The sequence below is a fragment of the Tachysurus fulvidraco genome, chromosome 1 (assembly GCF_022655615.1).
Source record: "Tachysurus fulvidraco isolate hzauxx_2018 chromosome 1, HZAU_PFXX_2.0, whole genome shotgun sequence".
In the NCBI taxonomy this organism is placed as follows: domain Eukaryota; kingdom Metazoa; phylum Chordata; class Actinopteri; order Siluriformes; family Bagridae; genus Tachysurus; species Tachysurus fulvidraco.
The window spans coordinates 24,936,312-24,959,622 of record NC_062518.1 but is presented as its reverse complement, the minus strand read 5'-3'; the positions used below and the strand labels follow the sequence as shown (position 1 = coordinate 24,959,622).

General features: G+C 38.2%; 1 protein-coding gene across 5 annotated transcripts in view; it reads left to right on the top strand.

Annotated features, from left to right (window-relative positions):
• The window catches only part of astn1 (astrotactin 1), a 223,503-nt gene that overhangs the window by 66,953 nt on the left and 133,239 nt on the right, over window positions 1–23,311 (top strand). The window contains exons 4-7 of one of the 5 annotated variants that reach the window (XM_027132844.2): window positions 3,926–4,072; window positions 12,374–12,481; window positions 17,545–17,691; window positions 21,270–21,437. In XM_027132844.2, coding sequence (XP_026988645.1) covers window positions 3,926–4,072; window positions 12,374–12,481; window positions 17,545–17,691; window positions 21,270–21,437 — 570 coding nt within the window. Of the gene's footprint in view, window positions 1–3,925; window positions 4,073–12,373; window positions 12,524–17,544; window positions 17,692–21,269; window positions 21,438–23,311 lie in introns of all 5 variants that reach the window. The other 4 variants (XM_047818320.1, XM_047818340.1, XM_047818332.1 and 1 more) reach the window with 4 other exon arrangements.

Below are 23,311 nucleotides of genomic sequence, written 5' to 3'. Positions count from 1 at the left end.
TTAACATCTTTTCAGAGACACCTTCTGTGTACAGCAATCTATATCAGTTCTCCTCTTGGTTATGTGCGATTGCGAAACCTATTAACTATCTAGCCTTTTAGCCTCCTTATATCTACTCAAACAGTGTTTTATACTGAAAATGACAGTTATTGTGAAACAGGAGACATCTAAATACTTCATTTTCAGCTCATAGATCGAAAATGCATTTGATGTGATGATAGTTATTTTCACATTGATGGGAAATTTGCAATTTTCTTGTGAGCTAAAAGTAGTTTTAAAAAAAAGGGGGGATATGTAGCAAGTCAGAGGATTTTGCCTGGATGAATTTTTTCTTACTGTTGCTTACTGCTTGGGAAAATAGGATTCAATAAAAAGTTTGAGCTTTGTTCATGTTGTACAGTTAAAGTATTGATTTGTTCTCTAATGCGGTAGGAGGCTAGTACGTGATAGATTTGTTTTTCTTGCCGTGTTTGGGTTTATATTTCTAACCCAGTTGTTGAACTCGAGAACACATGATAACCGGTAATAACTAACGGTAGGAAATGAGTTATATAAGCAATTCACTTCCTCTTCTGTCCTAATCTATGTGTTTAGAACATCATTTGAGAGCTGTAGCTGTGGTATTAGCATTATATGTTTCTTACCAACCTTTTAGATTGGCAAATAGGAACTAGCCTGGAAATATAATTGGATTCGTTACACAGTATTGTAAAAGCTAGCTAGACTCAGTGGATAAGCTAAGTCTCATAGTCCTAAAGATGTGCAGTGCCACAAGGAAGGCCCTTACATCTAATCTGTGGATCTGTGCAAGCAGTGCATTAATAGATTAGGGCAACTGTTCACCTTCAAGCAGAGATTAGCTAGCTATTGTTGGGTGAGTAGTTCATTTTGTGGGTGCTGGGCTCTTGCAGGTTCACAGTGCACGGGCAATGCTGCTGGATCAGGTAGTAACATTAAGAGTTAACCAGCTGATGGAAGCTTAAACATTTTTATTGATTTTTTTTTACGTGCACTCCAAACTGCACACTGCTTACTAAATCGTGTGTCATTACACCACATGTATCTTGTGGTTTGGGACGCATAGCCTCGAATTCTTTCTAAATGTACTGTATGCACTTGCAGCTGTGAGATTAATTTGTGCCGCATGCAGCACAACCCACGTTACAAAATGTTGTCCCACAAACAGCTTGCACCAGCATTTTTCTGGCAGTTAGGAGAAAATTCCTAAAGTATTCCCAATAACTCTCGAGTGGCGTAGTACTTATTTTTAGGCCTTAGTCATAAGTCTGGCTCTGAACAGGGGGTTCTTGAGTGTATATGGGATTTACATCGTATCCAGCAGATGTGTTGGGAATTTTGGTGTTTTTCATCAATGTTTGAAGAATATTTTAAGACATATTTTGGTGACAAGACGTTTCCCCCTATATACTCCCTGAGCTTGCCTCCCATTTACACACATGTACACAAATCTCCTTCTGCTGGGATCAAGTGTTTGACTATCAAGCAATTAACAAACAATTTGTATTATAATGTAACATTGCTCTAAAGCACATTCATCTGTATGACAGCCAAATGACACTAGTAACACTCAGTGACTTATGAAGATGCTCACAATATGCCTTTGCTCTCTTTCTTCCTTTGTATTAAACTCCTTACACTATAAACACAGAAAATCCAGCTTATCAATGGGCCTGCCTTTGTGTACCCCTCCATGGGTACCCTCAATAATTCGATCATGAATTCTATAAAAGGTTTACTCTATGTTAAAAACTTCTGGTTTTAGTACATTTAGTTTTATTCAGGGTGCTTGATGATTTCAGGAGTGAAGCACCTTTGCGGAGTGAATAAAATGATTGACAAGAGGACCACCAAATTGTTTTTCTATTTTTTTTCTCAGCCATACTATGGTTTGATCATGTGCTGCTTAGGTTATTGTACAAGGATGAAATAAAAAATGGGCTATTGTTCCTTCAAGCCATGGACGTAGGCCTAGGTCTTTCATTTGCTTTTCTTTTGTAGAGTAACACAATCTGGGTATTTTATTCTGACATTAGTACTATTAAATCGGGATCCAAGCAAAAGAAACCTCAGGGTATATATTTTAAAGTAGGCTCAATCAATTATTTTTTAGAGTCTACTTAAACTGAGCTCTAACCTTAAGACATGGCTGCTCGGTCAGCTGATCTAAGTATATTACATTGGTCTCTTTACTGCTCAGCAACTGTCTGGCCATCAAAACCCGCAAACTGAGCCGAGACAGTGGACGACACTCTGTTTATTAGTACAACAAATTGTACTGCCATTAGATATATGTTATAGCTCTACTTAAAAATAAATAAATAAATAAATAAATAAATAAATAAATAAATAAATAAATAAAACACTCCACAATTGCCAGTAAATGTTGTAGCATATAAAGCTTAAGTGGATGGAAGTAGTTAGATATTAAGTAAATTATTCATGATAGCCATTGTATTGTTTATGGGACCCTACAGCACCAAAGGGCCCATGTTACACATCATTAAAGGCAAAAAGAGGCTCATGATTCAAGTTAGTGACCCAGGAGGTCATCCAGGTTCATCGGACGCACAGCATCGGAGACATCAGCGCCGAATGAGTGTGAAATGATGTTGATATTTGCCTGGAATTATGTGAATACTCCCAGTAGACTGTGCTCGAGAGGAGTAATTTTTGTTGCCATGCTAATTTGAGTAGTTCAAAAAGCCCTTCAGTGTCAGTTTTCTTTGTTGTAGTGCCTGTTTATTACCAGGAGACATGCCCATATAGCACTGTTACAGAATGCAGAATGATTGAAGCTCATATCTACTAAGTCATTTCTGATGGGTTCAGTTTAATTTTTAATGTTTAACTGTTTTGTTTTGGGTTTTTTTTTTTTTGGCTGGAAAAAAATAAGAGAATCAAATGCTACACGGTCCCCAGCAGTTATATTTTTTTATTAATTTTATTTCAATTAGATTTGCATCACAGCTTTAACAATGGACATTGTCCCAAAGCAGCTTTAAATAAATATAAAAATTCACCTTTGTTTCAAATTTAAATGAATATTTATCTCTAATGAGCAAGCCAGAGGTGACGTTGGCATGGAAAAACTCCATGAGATAAAAATGAGCATAAAAACTGGAAAATAAAAGCTATCTTCATCCTGAGAGACACAAAATTGTCGTGAGTTTCTTATGAGAAAATATGACTTCAGATTAAGTTATATGTAGCTGAATGTTCTGCAGTGCAGCTTGGCTGTTGTTGGTTATGAACCTTTTACACACAACATCAAGGCCGCATTTTCACAAGCAACAACTGCAGTCACATAATTCCCTTCTACAGTTTAACTAACTAACTGTTGACTAACTAAATACATATTGAAATGTTTGAAATGTACAATTTTACAATTACAATTTGAAATCCGGGATCTCACTTAGCGCTGAATAAGCTCTGTGTATTCTCAGCAGAACAGGTAGGATACGTTTGGATTTTACACGTTATACTGTATACTAGAGAATAATCTGAGGAAATGAATGCTTAAGGCCAGTAGTGGTCAGGATGGGCATAGTGAGAAAGTATTATCTTCTGATTATCTTCTAGTGTGGTCTAGGCATTATTCTTAAGAACGAAACTCCTACACAATTTCTCTGACCTACTTCACAAAAAATACCATCGTAGAAAAAGGAGTACCTGTCACTAGTGAGAAGAGCTCAGTGAAAGTTAGACAAGCTCCTCTTGTGAACATCATTGCCTGCGGCTGGGTGTTATGTGCTACCCACCTACAGTATCTGTCTCTTCATTGTGTTTTTCTATTTTCTGCCTGATATTGACCTTTTGCTAAGAGTGGTCAGTGTTATGTGCTATCAACCTTTCTTTCTATCTCTGTCTTTGCCTAACATTAACCTTTTGACCTCTTTGCCATCAGGGAATGACAATACAAAACTGTCCCTGATGAGCAAGTACAAGGATAACATCATAGCAACCAGTACCGTTGACAGCAATCATCAGCAAAACACGCTCCTCCCACACACCTCCACCAACCAGCGCACGCGTCTGTCCAGCAACACGCGCGGTGAGTGGTCAGCCTCGCCTGCAGACGCTTGCTTAAAAACATGCCCGCTGACACCCCCAGCTGCCATTCTCACTTCTTGGGTGTATCCCAAATGCTAGTGCATGCTAAAATTGTGAAGGATCATTAGGAAAAGATACATCAGTATGTAACAATACATAAAGAATCATTTGAAAGATAAAAAAATCTTATATTTCTAGTAAGAAAGATTCTGAGTCAACTGCTATTCGATCATTTATTCTCCCGTAAATGAACACAACACCTCGCTAATCCTGACATACGGTAGTGTGCAGGAAGGGTTAATAAACAACGCTCAACAGGACACGCATTCCCTCAGCTAGGCTACATCTCAGAGGCTAATTTTAATAACTAGTCATGACTCCTAGTGTTTGGGACAAAGCCCTCGAAAGTGTGATTTTTTCTCTCATAATCCTCCTAGCGAGCTTTGGATTTCCTTTTGATTATTTTCTATATGGTGTCTCTCTATATTAGATGAATTCTATGCACATCTTTAATCATCAAAATTTCATTTAGTAGCCTTTGTTTCAAATTCATTTGCATACATTATAGACCAAAGGTTTTTTGTTTTTTTTTTATGTTTATTTTTTTTTTCCTGTTCATGCATGTCTATAATATATACTGTATGTGTGTGTGTGTGTGTGTGTGTGTGTGTGTGTGTGTGTGTGTGTGTGTGTGTGTGTGTGTGTATTTACAATTACAATCAAGCTGCACCGGTCTTGTATTGTATGATGTGCACTAGTTTAAGACCTCAGCTCGTCAATATTCCTACATTTTTTTCCCCATGTACTCCTGAGACATTCCAAACAACCCCCGAAGACCCCGAATCCGTCCGTCTTTATTCTCGTACAATACCAGAGCTGTAATCACACTTCTGCAGAGCTTGATTACACAGGTCAGCTGCTGAGGACTGGAGCAGAACAAAAAATGCGACTTTACCAATTGTCTGACGAGGTCTGGGTCTAACCTCACATTTACTCAAATCATATTTGATGCATTTTTTTTTTTTTGATCCATTTGTTTTTTTCCTTTTTCTTTTTTATTTTTAGCTCAGTAACTAATCTGCTTTAGTGGACAAACCGTTTTCACCATACTAGTATTTCTGTGTGTTTCCTGGCTAGTGCAGCTAACCTGCTCTCTCTACGTTACACAGATAATAACTGCTCACTTTTATAGGAAACGTGAAGAATGTAATGAAATGAAGTTTGATGGCAGATGTGGGCGTTTTCCAGTACAGGGTTTTTTTTCTCCTTGTCTTCAATGATCTGATGCTCATGTAGAATATCCTGTATGTATTGTGTGTGCCGGGTCACTTGCACAGTACTGAATTGTCCTACGAGACTCGTCTAAACACACACATGAGCATAACATTAACATTAACCCCTTCAAACATTTTTTTCTTAAGCAAACAAAGCCTGACTGTATCTAGACCTACAGCTTAGCAGAAAAAAACAGGAAGAAGCTCAGCTATGAGAACTACAAAGACCATTTCCACCTAAACAAAACACAATTCCATCCAACAGTTACATTAACTAACAGAAAAATATGTAAATAAAGCATACACAACAAATCTATCAATCTTTATGTATGTCTGTCCATCTATCTGTCTGTCTATCTATCTATCTATCTATCTATCTATCTATCTATCTATCTATCTATCTATCTATCTATCTATCTATCTATCTATCTATCTATTTTTACATATGTCTATCTATCTATCTATCTATCTATCTATCTATCTATCTATCTATCTATCTATCTATCTATCTATCTATCTATCTATCTATCTATTTTTACATGTCTATCTATCTATCTATCTATCTATCTATCTATCTATCTATCTATCTATCTATCTATCTATCTATCTATCTATCTATCTATCTATCTATCTATCTATCTCTGATCTATTTATCTGTCTATTTCTGCTTGAGTATTCCCAGATGAAAGATTACATTAATGACTGCAAATCATAATTTTTGTAATTTAATTCCTTTGAATAAAATGCCTTGTATCTGCATCATGTGTTTATAAAATAGCACTCGAGTAGATAAGCCATGAAATGTTCTCTTTTTTTATTACTTTTATTGTTTTGGCAAAAGAGCTCATAAAGGTTGAACTGAATCAAAAACTATTTTATCACACTTTTGAGTTGCTCTTTACTTAATAATAATAATAATAATAATAATAATAATAATAATAATAATAATAATAAGAAGAAGAAGAAGAAGAAGAAGAAGAAGAATGTTGAAGTGTAAGTGTGACACTAAGTGTTAGTGTTATTCTGAAGTCAACATGTCTAAGCATAAAAAAATGTGATCTTTGGATATGTCTCCAGTTTAGAGGATATCTGTACAGATCCTTTTGTGGACTTTACAGGATGCTGTGATTAGGTCTTTATGAACGGAACCGATATCACACAAGAAAAATGTGTTTCAGTCAAAGGTCAGAATGGCTACGAGACAGTTTTGGTTTCAGGAAAGTCTGTCGAGTTTGCTGAGAAATCTGCAGGTCTGTGCTCTGAATACTGATGTGCACAGAAGTGTTCTTCTCACTGTACACACTTCACTTAGCGCTGAATAAGCTCTGTGTATTCTCAGCGTTGCTGCTACTGTAGATGATTACGCTTTAGATCATCAGCCTTTACATCATGACATTCAGATTCTAGAGGTCTGATAATGACTCGCTTTCTGCACCTGAACCAGCAGATCAGGATGCTGCGGGTGCACCGATTCTGGGCTTTGAATATTTTAACAAGCTCATCTTTTATTCCTGTCCATGAAGCATTGCACCTTTTGGCCCCTGTTTAATTGTGGAAGTGTGTGTGTGTGTGTGTGTGTGTGTGTGTGTGTGTGTGTGTGTGTGTGTGTGTGTGTGTGTGTGTGTGTGTGTGTGTGTGTGTGTGTGTGTGTGTGTGTGTGTGTGTGTGTGTGCCAGAGAGACATATTGTGATATTTTCCATTATCAGGAAACAGGTGTACTTTTTTTTGCATCGTGTGTTAAGACATATTTCTTGTCCAAGTTGCATAGCCTACTTTACACATGTACATTTCTAAGAGTGATATTCTGGTACAGTGCAGCCAGAGAAGCTTGTGTTTGCATAGGCTATTGTATAAGCAATAATCCTGTATAAGAACATAATAATAATCCTGTATAATTGACTTCATTAATCCTAGTTTGTCAAAAGATTGCTGCTTCATCTCTAGCATATACTGTATTGGACCTTGAGAAAAGACAGATTCTGTACGAAATGTGAATCGGTGGTAGGGAATGTGTCCAACGTTTCTTTATTGATGTTCATCCCTGACATGGTTGATCCTTAGAGGAGCCCAAGGCAGAGAGAGAAATAAAGAAATTTCACTACAAGACATCCTCAATCCAAAACACAGGGAGAGGTCAACACTGGAAGAAAGTAGAGAACTAGAAATAAAACCTGGACATGAGCAAAGCACATTCTCATTACAAACGCTTTGCAATGGACACAGAGGAACATAGATAAAATTACACCTACAAAATAAGAGTAAACAACAGGTAGGAGGAAAACAGGAAGCAGGAACTTCTTAGGCAAACTTTAAACCTAGGCACAGCATAATAACATCTGTAGTCTGTAACGTCTCAGCTTCAGACATCACACCATAATAACTGTTGGCTGAACATCTGATGCATATGGCACACAAAGTTGGATGGATTCTACAGGCTTTTTGGGCGACGTGTGTGACGTGTTATGACAACCGTTGTGACTATCTGCTTCCATCATTGAAGAAGGATGCTGTCAGGTTTAGAACTGTAACGGTGAGAGTTTATGAGGATTAAACAAATAGTGGATTTTCCAATTGCAGTGAAGTTCTCAGTTTAGACTAAATGAACGATTTGTGGTTGCACGCCTGTCTTTTTTTGTACAGACATTGACTTAAGATTTTCATGCCCCTAAACATGATGCTGTAAAAACCAAACTTTGCTCTGTTGCTTTACCTGTCAGTCAACAGCACTCTTGTTCAGTTTTTGGCCAATAAAAGCTACTATAAAGAACAGAACGTCTGTTGAAAGTCTAAAGGTCTAGCTATATGTTACTACATCTTCCCTGGCTTTCTTTATATTGTTTTATTTTGACATTTTACATTTACATTTACAGTATTTGGCAAACACCTTTATCCAGAGTGACGTGCAAAAGTGCTTTTGAAGTCTCCACCTTTTGTTTTGCTCCTAAGACTTCATGTACATGGCGCATATGCTGTGTAGATCTGGTCAGCAGTGTGAAATCAGACACGACAGACCGCTGCTTTCAATGAGAGAGAAGTCTTTACTTCTGTCTTTTAGAGATTTGTTTGCCCACAACCCTTTACTAATTCTTTTATAACATAAAATGCATCTGGCTTGGATGAAAAAGCATTATTCACCTTCACGTGCCTCGACTCCCTACAACCTCCTCACGTCTCCAGTAGCAGAAGAATATTATATTTTAATATCATATTAAAATATCAGTCCTCAATTCCTGCCTTATGCAGATGCCATATTTTGTTTTGAAACCCATGGTTAGTTTGAAAGAATGACATATGAAACAACTAAACCATATGCTGAAAGAAAGACAGCACAATTTTTATGCCAATCCCGTGCCATGCCTTTGTTCCATGCCATGCATAGCACAAGCATTTTTTTCATTTGTGTCCAGGGTGAATAGTCTCTGGAGCACTACGCTATAGTGCCTTGAGGAACCATGTAGTTATTTCCTTCAGGCATTTCCTCTGCATGTGTTTACCCACTGAGATAAGACACGGTTAAAATTGTATGGCAGCTCAAAAAATCCAAGGCGCAACGTTGAATTTTTCATCTACAGTACATGAAATTCTGAAGAGGTTCTCCTGCACTCAGATTTCCATATTCTTTCAAGGGCATCTAAACCACAAAAGCTGCCAGGTTTACTTCTGGAAACAAAACGCAGAATAATACATGTAAAGATTCAGGTCATTTAAGCTTTTCATGCCAACGGAAATCCAGTGAAAACCTGCTGTTCGGACAACATTCCTGCTGCTAATAAGGTTTTGTTTATTTTCGTTTTAACTAGATTAAACATACATTTTAAGAGGAATCCAAATTGTAACTTGTTACCTTTACAGCTGGACCAGAATCATGACCTCAGCATGTTCCTCACTGTCTCTTTTGACTGATCAGGTGGTTTTTGCAATAGACAGACAGATGGACGGACAGAAGGACAGACAGCAGAGAGACAGACAGACAGACAGACAGACATTGGAAGAAAAGCCCAAAGATTTTGAAAATATGCAAAATATATACAAAATTCCTTTTAGCTTCTTCATATATAAACAAACACAAAGATTTTAGTTTCATCGTATCCTCAGTATGTTTCCTAGTGAAGAAGTATTGATTTATTCTTTGTTACTTCAAGACTTCAAATCTCTTTTATACATCGCTCTGGATAAGGACGTCTACCAAAAGCCTTGTATGAAAACGAAAATAAAGGAACATAAAGGTCCAACAAGACAATTCCTACTTAGCCTTAACATCTCTTAAAAGTTTTGTCTCCAAGAAGAACAATGAGACAATGAAGCTCAATGGTCCGTACGGTTGTAGTGTTCTGTGTGTCCTGAGATGATGAGTAAAGACCTGAGAGTTACAATATCAGTATCGCTGATGTTTATTATACAATGTGCAGGTGACAAATACAAACAAAGACAGGAAGCACAGCACAACCTTTTCCTACCACTTGAGAAGATATCATATCGAGTGGAGTATTGAGTACTAGCACAAGTATCGAGACCCATAAACAAGCCTTTTCTGCTAGTTGGACAGTGTATCCCCCACAGCAGTCACTCGCGTTTGCCTGTTCCATGATTATATCAGAGCGGTTCAAAAAGATTAATGAGCGCAGTTTCATATTTTATATATCAAAAAATTCATGTGTCTAGTTAAAACGGTGGAACAACCAGGGTTCCGAATGCGAATGTACAGTAAGTGTCTGATCACATTGCCTTGAGGTGTAAAGGTTATGGTCGTTTTGTTTGTAGAGCAGACCAACAGATCGATTAAAAATAAATAACCGTTCAGCACCAAATGTGATTGATGCAGCTTCCCATTATTGATCGAGTGACCAAATGTGACTTATGCAACGTTATGATGCAAAGTTATGGATGCAATTCCTTCCACATTAGTCACCTGAAATGGATATCACAAAACATTTCCAAACTGAACTGGAAATGGATAAAATGGAGAAATTAAATATTCTCATATTTTTGGCAGTAAGGGGGCACGATGGTTTAGTGGTTAGCACGTTCGCCTCACACCTCCAGGGTTGGGGGTTCGATTCCCGCCTCCGCCTTGTGTGTGTGGAGTTTGCATGTTCTCCCCGTGCCTCGGTGGGTTTCCTCCGGGTACTCCGGTTTCCTCCCCCGGTCCAAAGACATGCATGGTAGGTTGATTGGCATCTCTGGAAAATTGTCTGTAGTGTGTGAGTGTGTGAGTGAATGAGAGAGTGTGTGTGCCCTGTGATGGATTGGCACTCCGTCCAGGGTGTATCCTGCCTTGATGCCCAATGACACCTGAGATATGCACAGGCTCCCCGTGACCTGAGGCAGTTCAGATAAGCGGTAGAAAATGAATGAATGAATGAATGAATGAATGAATGAATGAATGAATGAATATTTTCGGCAGTATCACCCTGTTAGTGTATCCTTCCTGTTGGCGAACCAATCTGTCTATTTTCCTCTGATCTCTCTCATTAACATGGCCTTTCCACTCACAAAACTGTGGTTACTTGATTTTTTTTTGTTGTTTTTCTTTTTTACACCATTCTGAGCAACCTCTAGAGACTATTATGTGTAAAAATCTGAGGATAGCGACAGCTATAGAAAAACTCAAACCAGCCTGTCTGGCACCAACAATCATGCCACAGTCCAAATCAGATGATATTTTTTCCCTTTCTGATTGTGGAATGTCACCTGAAGCTACTCACACATACAGTGAGGGGAAAAAATGATTTGATCCCTAGTTCTGGGCTGATTCCTCACTGTTCTCATGATCATTGAATTGAGGTGAGATCTTGCATGGAGCCCCAGAGCAATGGAGATGGACAGTTAGTTTGTGTTTCTTCCATTTGCAAATAATCGCACCAACATTGTCATCTTCTCACCAAGCTGCTTGGGGATGTGGTCTTGTAGTTTATTCCAGCCACTTGTAGGTCTACAATCTTGTCCCTGACATCCTCAGGCAGCTCTTCGGTCTTGGCCATGGTGGAGAGTTTGGAATTTGATTGATTGATTGCTTCTGTGGACAGGTGTCTTTTATACAGGTAACAAGCTGAGATTAGGAGAACTTCCTTTCAGAGACTGTTCCTTATCTCAGCACATTACCTGTATAAAAGACACCTGGGAGCCAGAAATCTTGCTGATTGACAGGGGATCAAATACATATTTCGTTGGGCAAACGCCACCGCATCTGTGTGGGTATGGGTGTGTGTGGTGTGTGTGGTAACAGCCCTTCTTTAGTTAAAGTGTGAAAAAGTTAAATGTGCTGGACACGGGTACTCCAGTACCTTTGTTAGGAAACCACAGTCCTGCGATACCTCTGACTCTGTATAGTCCATGTGGTGGAGGTAGAACACTCAACATGTCCAGTACACAGGGTGATGTGTCATATCTACATCCTGATGCACAGCTTAGCCACAATAACAAGTACTGTCAGTCAGCATGGGGATAATGTGGATTTACCTCAGATGCAGTGATGATCCTGCCACCTGATTGGGAATTTCGATTATGATTCAGCTATGTTTCCTTTTTCCTGTTTATTTGCATGCATGTTGGTAAAGAAGGCATCAAGTGGTTTTTGCAGTACTTTGTGGCTTTCTAGCTCTTCCCACTTACTAATAATCAAAGACAAAAAATAACAGGTAAATAGGATGAGTCTTAGTGTCCTCAGTATAAAAACTCTCACTGTTGTGTGCATCAGGCTGAGGAAAAATAGTTTATCCCTTTTATATTTGAGCCAGTTATTCATTACAGAATATGCAGGGTTTCTTGCCTTTTGTCTTGCTTTTTGACTAATGTTGATTTCTATTTCTAAGAAGTGTTAATAGATTTGAAATTTGGATAAGGTCAAGCGAATATTGAGCTTTTGGTCTGTTTAATTTGTTCATATTTATTCAGAATGTGGAGTCTCTCAGCAAAGTGCAGAACCCTAATCAGGCATCTTTTCAAATTTAATCAAGGTCTCTGCAAGTTCAAAGGGTTTTTTGTTTTTTTATCCATTGATGATGGGTTTTGTGTGTGAACTCCGCAGCGGGTTCAGCTTTCCTGAACCCGGATGGGGATTCTGGGCCTGAGACAGATGGCGAGCCACAGCTCACCTTCTACACCGACCCCAACCGCAGCCGCCGCCGCAGCCGAGGTATGAGAAATGGTAACGCCAACCCAGCGTGGGGCTCCGGGGGTAAGGACGACATCCACACCGTTCGTCGCATGATTTGGCGCCTGCCTGCGTGTGTGAAGTGTGTTTTGGGGACTTTGTTCAGTGGTTGAGCAAAGCAGTAGTTGCAACGTGTCTCAGCATGCAACTACATCATTACTTGTTGTCATTAAAAAAACAGGCATGTGCCTCGATAAATGGACTGTGTGCATTTGTGATTTGTGAGATTCTCCATTTGGAATGTTGTTTTTCATGGATAAAGAAAAATAACGGTGACGTACAGCATATATGTGTGTTTCTCATCTCCTAACCGTCCTTCTGTTGGCACTGTTTGTCCATGAATGCCACACCTTCCCTATGAGCACATGGAATGCACACTATTAACATGTAACTGTTTTGCCATCTGCAAATAATTGTTAAAAAAATCATCATCATTCTAGCAAATATTCAAACTGTTTGATTTAATGGTTTCCAGAAGTGAAAAGCATTCATGCAATGTGAGGCTCCTGCTCCACATTGCATGCTTTATAGAAGTAAGTAGAATAATATAGAATATGACATTTGTAAGACTTGCTCAATACAGTGAACATAATTAATCACTAAAAGAATTTGGGCAATATTTTGCGAGTCCATTGAGTATGCTTTGTTTAAAAGCACAGTGGCGTATGAGAGCAAAAAGGAACAGCCTAGAACACAGCCTAGATCAAACGCCATTGGCCATGCTCTCTTATGTGTTTAAACCATATCTAAATAGAACATTTGTTTAGAACAGTGTATAGACCAAAACAAAGAAAGTAAAGTTAAACTAAATAGCAGTCCATCCTTCCACTCAGATTTTATGAATACTTGTTATGGAACTCCTCAGTGAATAAAAATGAGATTTTGACCTAGTGAATGATGGAATTCTTTTCCCCCCTTGTCTTGAGCAGTCAATTTGCTAAGCAGACTTTTGGGAAACTAAAACAAATGGATTTGCTTAAGCCACGCTTTATACTTGGCCATGCGTAATAGATAATGCGAGAGGATGCTGCTGTCAGTGAGCATGCTTATAGGTCCACTAGGGATCTGTACAGCTATCATACCTGATCACTATAACAGATCACTATATCTGATCACTATATCAATTTTCCTCATACTTTACCTGGTCACTATCCCTGATCACTACCTGATCACTGTACTTGATTACTATATCTGATCACTATATCAATTTACCTGATACTTTACCTGGTCACTATCCCTAATCACTATACCCGATCACTGTACCTGATCACTTTATCAGTTTACCTTATCACTATACCTGATCAATATATCTGATCACTTTATCAATTTACATGATCAGTATCCCTGATCACTATAGCTGATCGCTATATCTGACCACTATATCAATTTACCTGATACTTTACCTGGTCACTATTCCTGATCACTATATCTGATCACATTATCAGTTTACCTGATACTTTCCCTGATCACTATACCAGATCACTATACATGATCACTATACCTGATCACTTTATCAGTTTACCTGATACTTTACCTGGTCACTATCCCTGATCACTATACCTGATCACTGTACCTGATCACTTTATCAGTTTACCTTATCACTATACCTGATCAATATATCTGATCACTTTATCAATTTACATGATCAGTATCCCTGATCACTATAGCTGATCGCTATATCTGACCACTATATCAATTTACCTGATACTTTACCTGGTCACTATCCCTGATCACTATACCTGATGACTGTATCAGTTTACCTGATACTTTACCTGGTCACTATCCCTGATCACTATTCCTGATCACTATACCTGATCACTTTATCAGTTTACCTGATACTTTACCTGATCACTATACCTGATCACTATATCTGATCACTTTAGCAGTTTACCTGATACTTTGCCTGATACTTTACCTGATCACTATATCTGATCACGTTATCAATTTACCTGATCACTATACCTGATCACTATACTTGATCACTATATCTGATCACTTTATCAATTTACCTGATCACTATCCCTGATCACTACATCTGATCACTGTATCAATTTACCTGATACTTTACCTGGTCACTATACCTGATCACTATACCTGATCACTATATCTGATCACTGTATCAATTTACCTGATCCCGATCCCTGATCACTATCCCTGATCACTATAGCTGATCACTATATCTGATCACTATATCAGTTTACCTGATACTTTACCTGATACTATACCTGATCACTATAACTGATCACTTTATCAAATTACCTGATCACTATATCTGCTCACTATCCCTGATCACTATATCTGATCACTGTATACTTGATTACCTGATACTTTACCTGGTCACTATACCTGATCACTATACCTGATCACTATATCCATTTACCTGAAACTTTGCCTGTTCACTATACCTGATCACTATACCTGATCACTATATCTGATTACTTTATCAATTTACCTGATCCCGATCCCTGATCACTATCCCTGATCACTATAGCTGATCACTATATCTGATCACTATATCAGTTTACCTGATACTTTACCTGATACTATACCTGATCACTATAACTGATCACTTTATCAAATTACCTGATCACTATATCTGCTCACTATCCCTGATCACTATATCTGATCACTGTATACTTGATTACCTGATACTTTACCTGGTCACTATACCTGATCACTATACCTGATCACTATATCCATTTACCTGAAACTTTGCCTGATCACTATACCTGATCACTATACCTGATCACTATATCTGATTACTTTATCAATTTACCTGATCCCGATCCCTGATCGCTATAAATGATCACTATCCCTGATACTATACCTGATCACTATAATTGATCACTTTATCAAATTACCTGATCACTATCCCTGATCACTATAGCTGATCAATATACCTGATCACTATCCCTGATCACTATAGCTGATCAATATACCTGATCACTATCCCTGATCACTATACCTGATCACTATATCTGCTCACTATCCCTGATCACTATACCTGATCAATTTGTGTAAGTGTGGCTATTGAATGCATCGCATTACATTATATATAGTGTTATATAGTGCAAATAATATCTGTGCAAAATTAATAGTGTTAAATCTATGAAAAAATGAAGAATACCGAATTTACTATAGACTCAACAGCTCATATTGAATAATGCTGTTTCATCCCCAGCACAATGTTTTGGATGTAACAGAAATTACAAGGTTAGTCAGGCTGTTGAATCCTACACACACACACACACACTGTGTGCACACACACGGCTGCTGTGTGACTGCTTTCAGTCCAGTTCAGTTCATCGTCCATGGACACTCACTACAACCCATAGACTAGAAAATACTTAGCCGCACACACTGCTGTAACCACTCACTCATTACCTGCTAGAAATTTTACAGAAGATAGCTATACAGATGGAAATAGTTCAAACTGTCTGGGATTTTTGATCAAAAATGTCTTCAGTGCTAATCCAGGTAGATTCTAATGTTTAATGCTCAATGTCTAATGTTCTGTTGCTTAAGACATATTGGATATCGCTTCAAATCTGCGACACACACGCATCCCTTCGCACATTATGCTTTACCTTGAACCCTCAGCACATCGTCCGAGTGGATGTCAATGTCTGAGCTGAACAGCTTGCTTACAGACTTTATTGTTTAGTTTGGAACGCTGTGCTCTAATTATGCAATACGGGAGAATAAAACTTGACAGTGAGCTGCCACTGTAAAGGCAGATATCAGCCAATCGTGTTGTCCTTTGCTTGAGTCACCAGCCAATTACCAGCTATTTAAATCCTGGGTATTAACAAAAAGCATCAGTTACAGCAGTGTCGCCTCTAATTGAACTTAACCTGATAACACATGACAGTTTGTTTTGCATTTGCTGACAGTTTGCCTTGCTGTGCTTGAACCAATAATTTACCCGCAGTGATGTGTTGATTTTGATAGACGTGTTTGCATGTACCGTGTTTATACTCACGAGGTGATGTGATGTTATGTCACCTTTGATGTGATAAGCTAGAATTATTATGGTCATATGTTTTTTTTATTTAAATTGACTTTATTTCCCTATCTGTAAGTGAGATATATTAGTAGTTATATTAAAAGCACTTTTACAAAACATGGAATAATACTGTTCATTGTTCTCTATCTCTAAATTCCCGATTCCAAATGATATATTATAATACTGGGCTCTTACTTTTTTTAAGGCTAGCTATGGGTTTGGATTTATTTTCTAAAGAGAATCTGGTTTGTATTTGATTAATAAATCAGAAATGGTTCGTATTTAAGGGAATTTAACCATGGTTATTTCTCTTGAGCTTATTGTGTGTAAGAAAGTGTATTAAATTTTCTGAGCAGTATGGAGACTGTGGCCATGCTGCAGCTCCGATAAACAAAGAGAGAGCAGAGAGAGTCAGGCTAAAGCCTTTTTAAATCTCACTAAGGCTGTCTGCGTGATTACTCTGCTGGAACCGGGGATCAAATCAGACAGCTGCGCATCACTCTGCCCATAGCTCTGCTTTTATTTATGTGGGGCTTTACTTTTTTCCCCTATCACTCTCTTATGTGCTTGTGAATTTTATTTATTTAATTTATTTATTTATTTATTTTTTTATGTGACATTGGTTTGTGAACACTTTAGCACCTCCTCATCGATTTGAATGCAATGTGCCACCAGTATGTCTGCATACAGTATGTAAGCAAATGTCAGTAATAAAAATAGAGAAACCTGTAGTATTTATTTTGTTTTTCTGAATTTCCCAGTATAAACAGTGCATATCCTATAAATAAATGATATATAAATCCTTATCTTTTCACCTTTTTTTGTCCATGGCTGAACCATAGTTCGCAGCGCCGCTCCGCTGCCCTTTTTTATGCATCAGCAGGCTCAGATGTAGAGATGTTTGTAACTGCCCAGGGATACACTAAAAAACTGAACATCCTGGGTTCAGAGCTTCTATCTTTTTTATTTTCTTTGTGTCTGTTCTCATATTCTCTCTCTTTCTCTCTCTCTTTCTTTCTCTCTCTTGTTCCCACTCCAGGCTCTCCACGCAGTCCCATCAATAAGACCACCCTAACTTTGATCAGTGTGACAAGCTGTGTGATCGGCCTGGTGTACTCCTCTCACCTGTCATGTGGCCTGAATGTGCGTGTGGTCCTTCATGTACCTGAGCACCTAATTGCTGACGGTAACCGCATCACTTCTTCTTCTGTTTTGGATTGCACTTGTTATCTTAATGAGACTGTACTCATTATTCTCCATTTTACTTAGTAAAGTATAACACATCCTAAGGCTCATCCAATATGTTTTCTTTAAAAGGTACTAAACTTTAAAATGATTTTTTTCAAACCTGAAGCAATTAAAAATGGGAGTTTGGCGGGCAGGACAACAATCGCTGCACACCACATGTTCATATCACGCACCAAGTCACATGATCACGAACGCCTTAATCACATTTATGCACAATCAGCAGCAGAAGTTACGTTTGTATAGCACTCTAGCATCTGGTGTTTATCCATGCCTTGCTCGTGTGTATTTCATGCTTGTCTAGTTTATGTTTGTGTTTATATTAATAGTTTCTGTACGATTTTGTGATCGCAGAAATTATTGGAAAAAAAAAGAAAATCAAGCAAACCCCTGTGCTTGCCTTTTCAACAAATTTCAATAAAACTAAAATAAAAATTGATCACAATACAAGTCTTTCTGTTGGTAAACATTTACAGCTACAATTCTAATCTTAATTTGAACTTTTACTCTTTTTTAATCTAATATCTTATCTACTGTTTTTGCTAGTATTGGCCTGATACTGATCCTGGGACTATATTTTTAAATTTATGTCATGTAATGTTAAATTTCCCTGAATGAGTTTTACTCTCAGATTTTTCTCTGTTGTTTCTTCATTTTTTTTATTTTATCTTTTCAAAATCTGTGTTTATGAATGCTATTGTCCTTCTAGCAGGGTTTTTCTTTTCTCCATATTTCTAGTGGTGTATTAAACACATACTGGAGAACACGTCCTTTTGCGTTCTACCCCCTATTGATATTTGGCATGATCGGTGATTGCAAATTGCTTGTCAAATGTTCTTCGTAGAAACCGTGAAATGCTTCGGCTGTTCATCTGCTACTACTGCTCAAACTGTTTCAGTGGTGTAGAGTAAAGAAAACAAACAGCATCACAATTATACACAGTGTTGGATCTGTGTTAGATCTGCCACTTTGTTCTAGGTGGGTTTTTTGGGTGAAAACCGAAAGTGATGTGTGGCTGAAGTTATTAAAAGACATATGAGCCAGTTACTGTTATGATGGTACTGTGTAACAACGGTGATCAGGATTATGGTTAATAATCATGAGACCTATTTTTATACATCTGCTATAATCTCAGATTGCTGTGTGTACAGTTTTAAACCCAGAAGTACTAACAGTGTGTTTGTGAACTGCTGTGACGTTTACTCTGTAATGCACAAGCGGAAATGTCACTCTGTCTATGAGCTTCTCTTGTAATGGTCCAGCAGTTGTGCCAGGAGAGCATCAGAGCGTATACGGGTCAGGTCATATGGACCTACACACAGAGTTTTAAACAATAAACCCTTCCCTGAGGAATCTTTGTATGGGTTTTGGTCCTTGATCATGCTTGTGTGCTTGGGATGTGTTTGTTAATGAATTTTAATGTGACACCTGCAGTATAAAAGTACAAGCCAGTTTCTTCCCTGCTCTGCTTTCTCTGATTCCTCGCAGCTTTTCTCCTCCTCTGCAAGACTGCCGCACATTCCAGGATATAATGCAGGACGAATCTGCTACGTATTGGTGCAGTTTAGAGTAGATGAACGTCTGGAAGTGGAGAATGTACCACTCACCTTTTGAGTCATTAAATTCAGGTCATTTAATAGGGCTGTAAATGTCTTTGGAGCAATGTATGGTAATTCTGTATGTCAAGGAAAAGGATAAAAAAAATAGTAGGATTTTGTGGGGGGGAAAAAAAAATAAGATTCAGTGACTTGGTCTTGGCTTTATTTTTTATTTTTTTTAAAGACTGAGGAATGTAATGTGGCAGCAGAGTCATGGCCACTGGCTTAAGCTGCCTCAAAAATTTATTTCAACCATGGCGGTGGATTTCTTCTCTTTGGAAAATAAAGATTATAAAGAAGTCCGTTTTACAGGCAATACCATATTCTAATTTTAGGCCAGTTAACTGCTTTAAATAAGAAAATAAATATAATACGCAAAAAATATAATAATTGTCTTATTGTTTTTCAATCTTATACTGAACATATTACAATACCCCTTATTATATTAGGGCCTTTTTACACAAGGTCACGTCATGTGTTTTCTCTGATCCGATAACTATCTGATTTGTTAAAACTGTTCCATTTACATTAGGCCACATAAATGCGTCTTGGCGAATCGGATATCAATCTGATCTTTCAACTCCCACCCAAAATGCAAATATATTTTACCTTAATTCTGGGGGTTTGTTCTATATGTTTTACAAAGCTTTCATCGCTCCAAAGAGCAATAAGTGGCTTCATTTTGCGAGTGCTCCAACCCTGCGTGTCGTCCATGTTATTTGTTTCTGGCGTGATGCACGACTCGCGAGTCACCTGCGAGTGACGTACTTCCGTTTGGGAGGAGTATAGCGCTGACGTATGTAGCTTGAACAACCACATTCATTTACACCTGCTCAGTTTCATCTGAAATGCGTCCCAGACAACCTCCTGAAGGGGTTTGAGCGATTGGATTTATATCCGTCTCCAAACGGTTTTGGCCTGGTCTTTTTACGATCCGATAGCTATCTGATCACAGAAAATGCATGAAGTGACCAGGTCTAAAAAGCCCCTTATATAGACAATATGGACAAAAGTTTGTGTGCACTTGACCAGCACACTCATATGTACTTTCTGTTATAATGCACTCCTCCCTTCTGGGAAAGATTTCCTTTAGATGTCAAAGCGTGGCTTTGGGGATTTGTGGTATTTCTGCTACAAGAGCATTAATGAGATCAGGCACTGATGTTGGTGAGGAAGTCGGGTTCTCGAGTTCTTCCACTCCAGCCCTGGCATATCATGTCTTCATGTTCCTCACAAGGGGTTTGTGTCTCGTAGATCCAGTAACGGGAAATTGTAATGCTACAATAAACAAACACATTCTATATTGCATGCTTCAAACTTGTGTTAACATTTTGGGGAAGAACCAGATATGGGTGTGATGGTCAGATATCCACAAAGATTTGGACATATGGTGTATTTTATATACAGTAGTTCTATACCTGTGTTATGTTTAGGCTTGTTTGTCAGTGAGGGTGTTACAGGTCACTGGAAACGGATGTGATATAGTGCAACATCACATAATACAGAATATTATATTATATTATAAGACAGAATATTATATTTAAGATGTTCAGATACCCAGAACACAGCAGCTGTATGTGGCATTACTTTAGCGATAATACAGGAGTTCGTTACTGTACACTATCTCATTAACTTTGACACTGTTTGACTGTTTGACCTGTAATCCAGCACCATGATAAGCTTTAAATATTCTATTAAGAATCTAAAAATTTTTTGATACTGAGTATAGTATACATCCAGTAACACTCTTCCTCATGATGCATATTATACTACATTGTTGTACTACAATGAAAGTAATACCAAAGCTATGTTGTTATAAGTGTACGTCTTTTTCTCCCGTATTAGGAAGTAAAGATTTCTCTGCTGATCTGCAAAGTAAAAAGTCCATCCTCATTGTCCAGGGTGTGGTTCTTCTCTGCAGGATCCAGGTTTGTCCTGTTACAGGGTAGTCAGCTGGATGCCTCTGACTGGCTCAACCCTGCCCAAGTGCTGCTCTACTATCAGCAGAATGCCAGCGGGCCATGGCTAAGCGAGCTGTGTGGTCGTCGCCTAGTAGACCCCTGTGAACACCAGTGCGATCCTGACACAGGTATCTATACCCACACACACACACAACAATGCTTTAAATATCATAAACCAGTGACTATCACACCAGTGGCTTGACTGTAACCATAGTGAACTTTGGTTTGTTTGGGTTTATTTTTCCTAAGACACATGAAGTATTACAAAAAGTTTTATTACCAGGCAAAGAAAAAAGTACAGTATAAAGTATAATAATGGCCAGAGTCCAAGAAGCTTAACAAAATATTGATAGTAATAGTGCCAGGCCTAGATTAATGCACACAATACAATCCAGTGCAGTTTCTATAGTAACAGCTAATTGCACATATTCCAAGACTCTGGATCAGTCGGAGGTAAAAGCTGTTCCTTTAAGTTTAGATTTTTCAGGACAAGGGACTTCTCAGTAAAACGACAAGCTGCAATTTTCTGCCTTATTATTACTTCTAAGAGAAAGTGAAGCTATTTTAATAGGAACTAACTCGTTTCCCAGAATTTCCATAGTGTTGTAAGTTCATCGTCATTTCCACGAACAGGCTGTTATTTCAGGGGATATCCTGCACTTCCACTATTTTCTTCCTGTTTGTTACAATAGTTGCACTCATTATGTACTCATCTGTGCAGCACAACTTGCTTGTTTGTTGAAAATGCATTTTTCATAATTAGTCATAGGAAGCTGTCAGCAGGTTCTGACTCCAGATACTTGCTGAATCAGCAAAGACCTGAGCTGAGCAGTAGTCACCCTGTCAGAGCTAATCAGTGTCTTTTGGCAGCACAAGCTATGAGATAACAAAGAGACCTACTAATTTAGCTTACAGTCATCATGTACAGTATAGTATACAGGAGGGAATAATAAATTAAGAGGTTTCATATCCTGCATCTCAGAATTTGTATAATTCTCAAAGGTACCACCGACATTTTAAATAAAAATCAGGTCAGGAAATAAGTTTGTGCTTTCATAAACTAAATATCGATACTTCTACAAACCCTAGAGAGCCAAAACTGTTTGAATTAATTATATATTTTAATGAGAGAGAAATGTTTTCCTGCCTCCATTATATGATTTTAATGAATGCTCATTTGATTTTTTTTTCAATAGCATCATATTCATTCTTGTTTTATAGGTTTGTTCATTTTAATGACCAAAACTGTTAACAAATCTTCAACCCCATACAGAGAATTGCTCAATCAAACAATCAAATTGTTTTAGAGACACAACTCTAATAATCCTCAGCTGAGGTAAATTCCATCAGAACGATTGTACGTCTGGAAAAAAAAATAAAATAAAATAAAAAAAATTTCTCTTGGGTTTGCATCTCTAATTCAGAACAGTTACAGTCTCCAGCGAACGTTGAATGGCAAATTCGCCAAGCCTAAATGAATCACAAGTTAGGCCAGTGGGAACTCAGCCTTGGTTTTCTAGTAAATGAAATCTAACAGATGAGGCCTTGGCTCTGCTTCGCTTCAGTAATTGCATTGTGCTTTCGGTATGCCACATTCTTAATGAAAGCCTTGGTAAAAGCTGGGCCACCGGATCAGAGGGTGGATATGTGTAATGGAGGAGGTGGAAGCTGTACGACAGCCTCGATCAAAGCAGTGGGAGAAGATACTGATGAAAACGTGGATGGGAAGCGACAGTATCTGAGGTTTCTAAGCACATTAGAGAGAGAGAGAGGGAGCATGCGACAGATGCAGACATTTATTGAACAGGAACACAGCACGCTGTGCACAAGGCTACCTGATCCGTGCACTACAGTTCAATTGATTAATGGAGCTCTTTGAGGTCAGGGAGAGAACGGGAATTATCGTGGCTTTAAGACCTAAACCTTTAAACATTAACTGGTAATAGAACACAACCCGCCTTCTCCAATAGCTCTGATGGCTTTCTGGCAAGTGCAAGTTTAA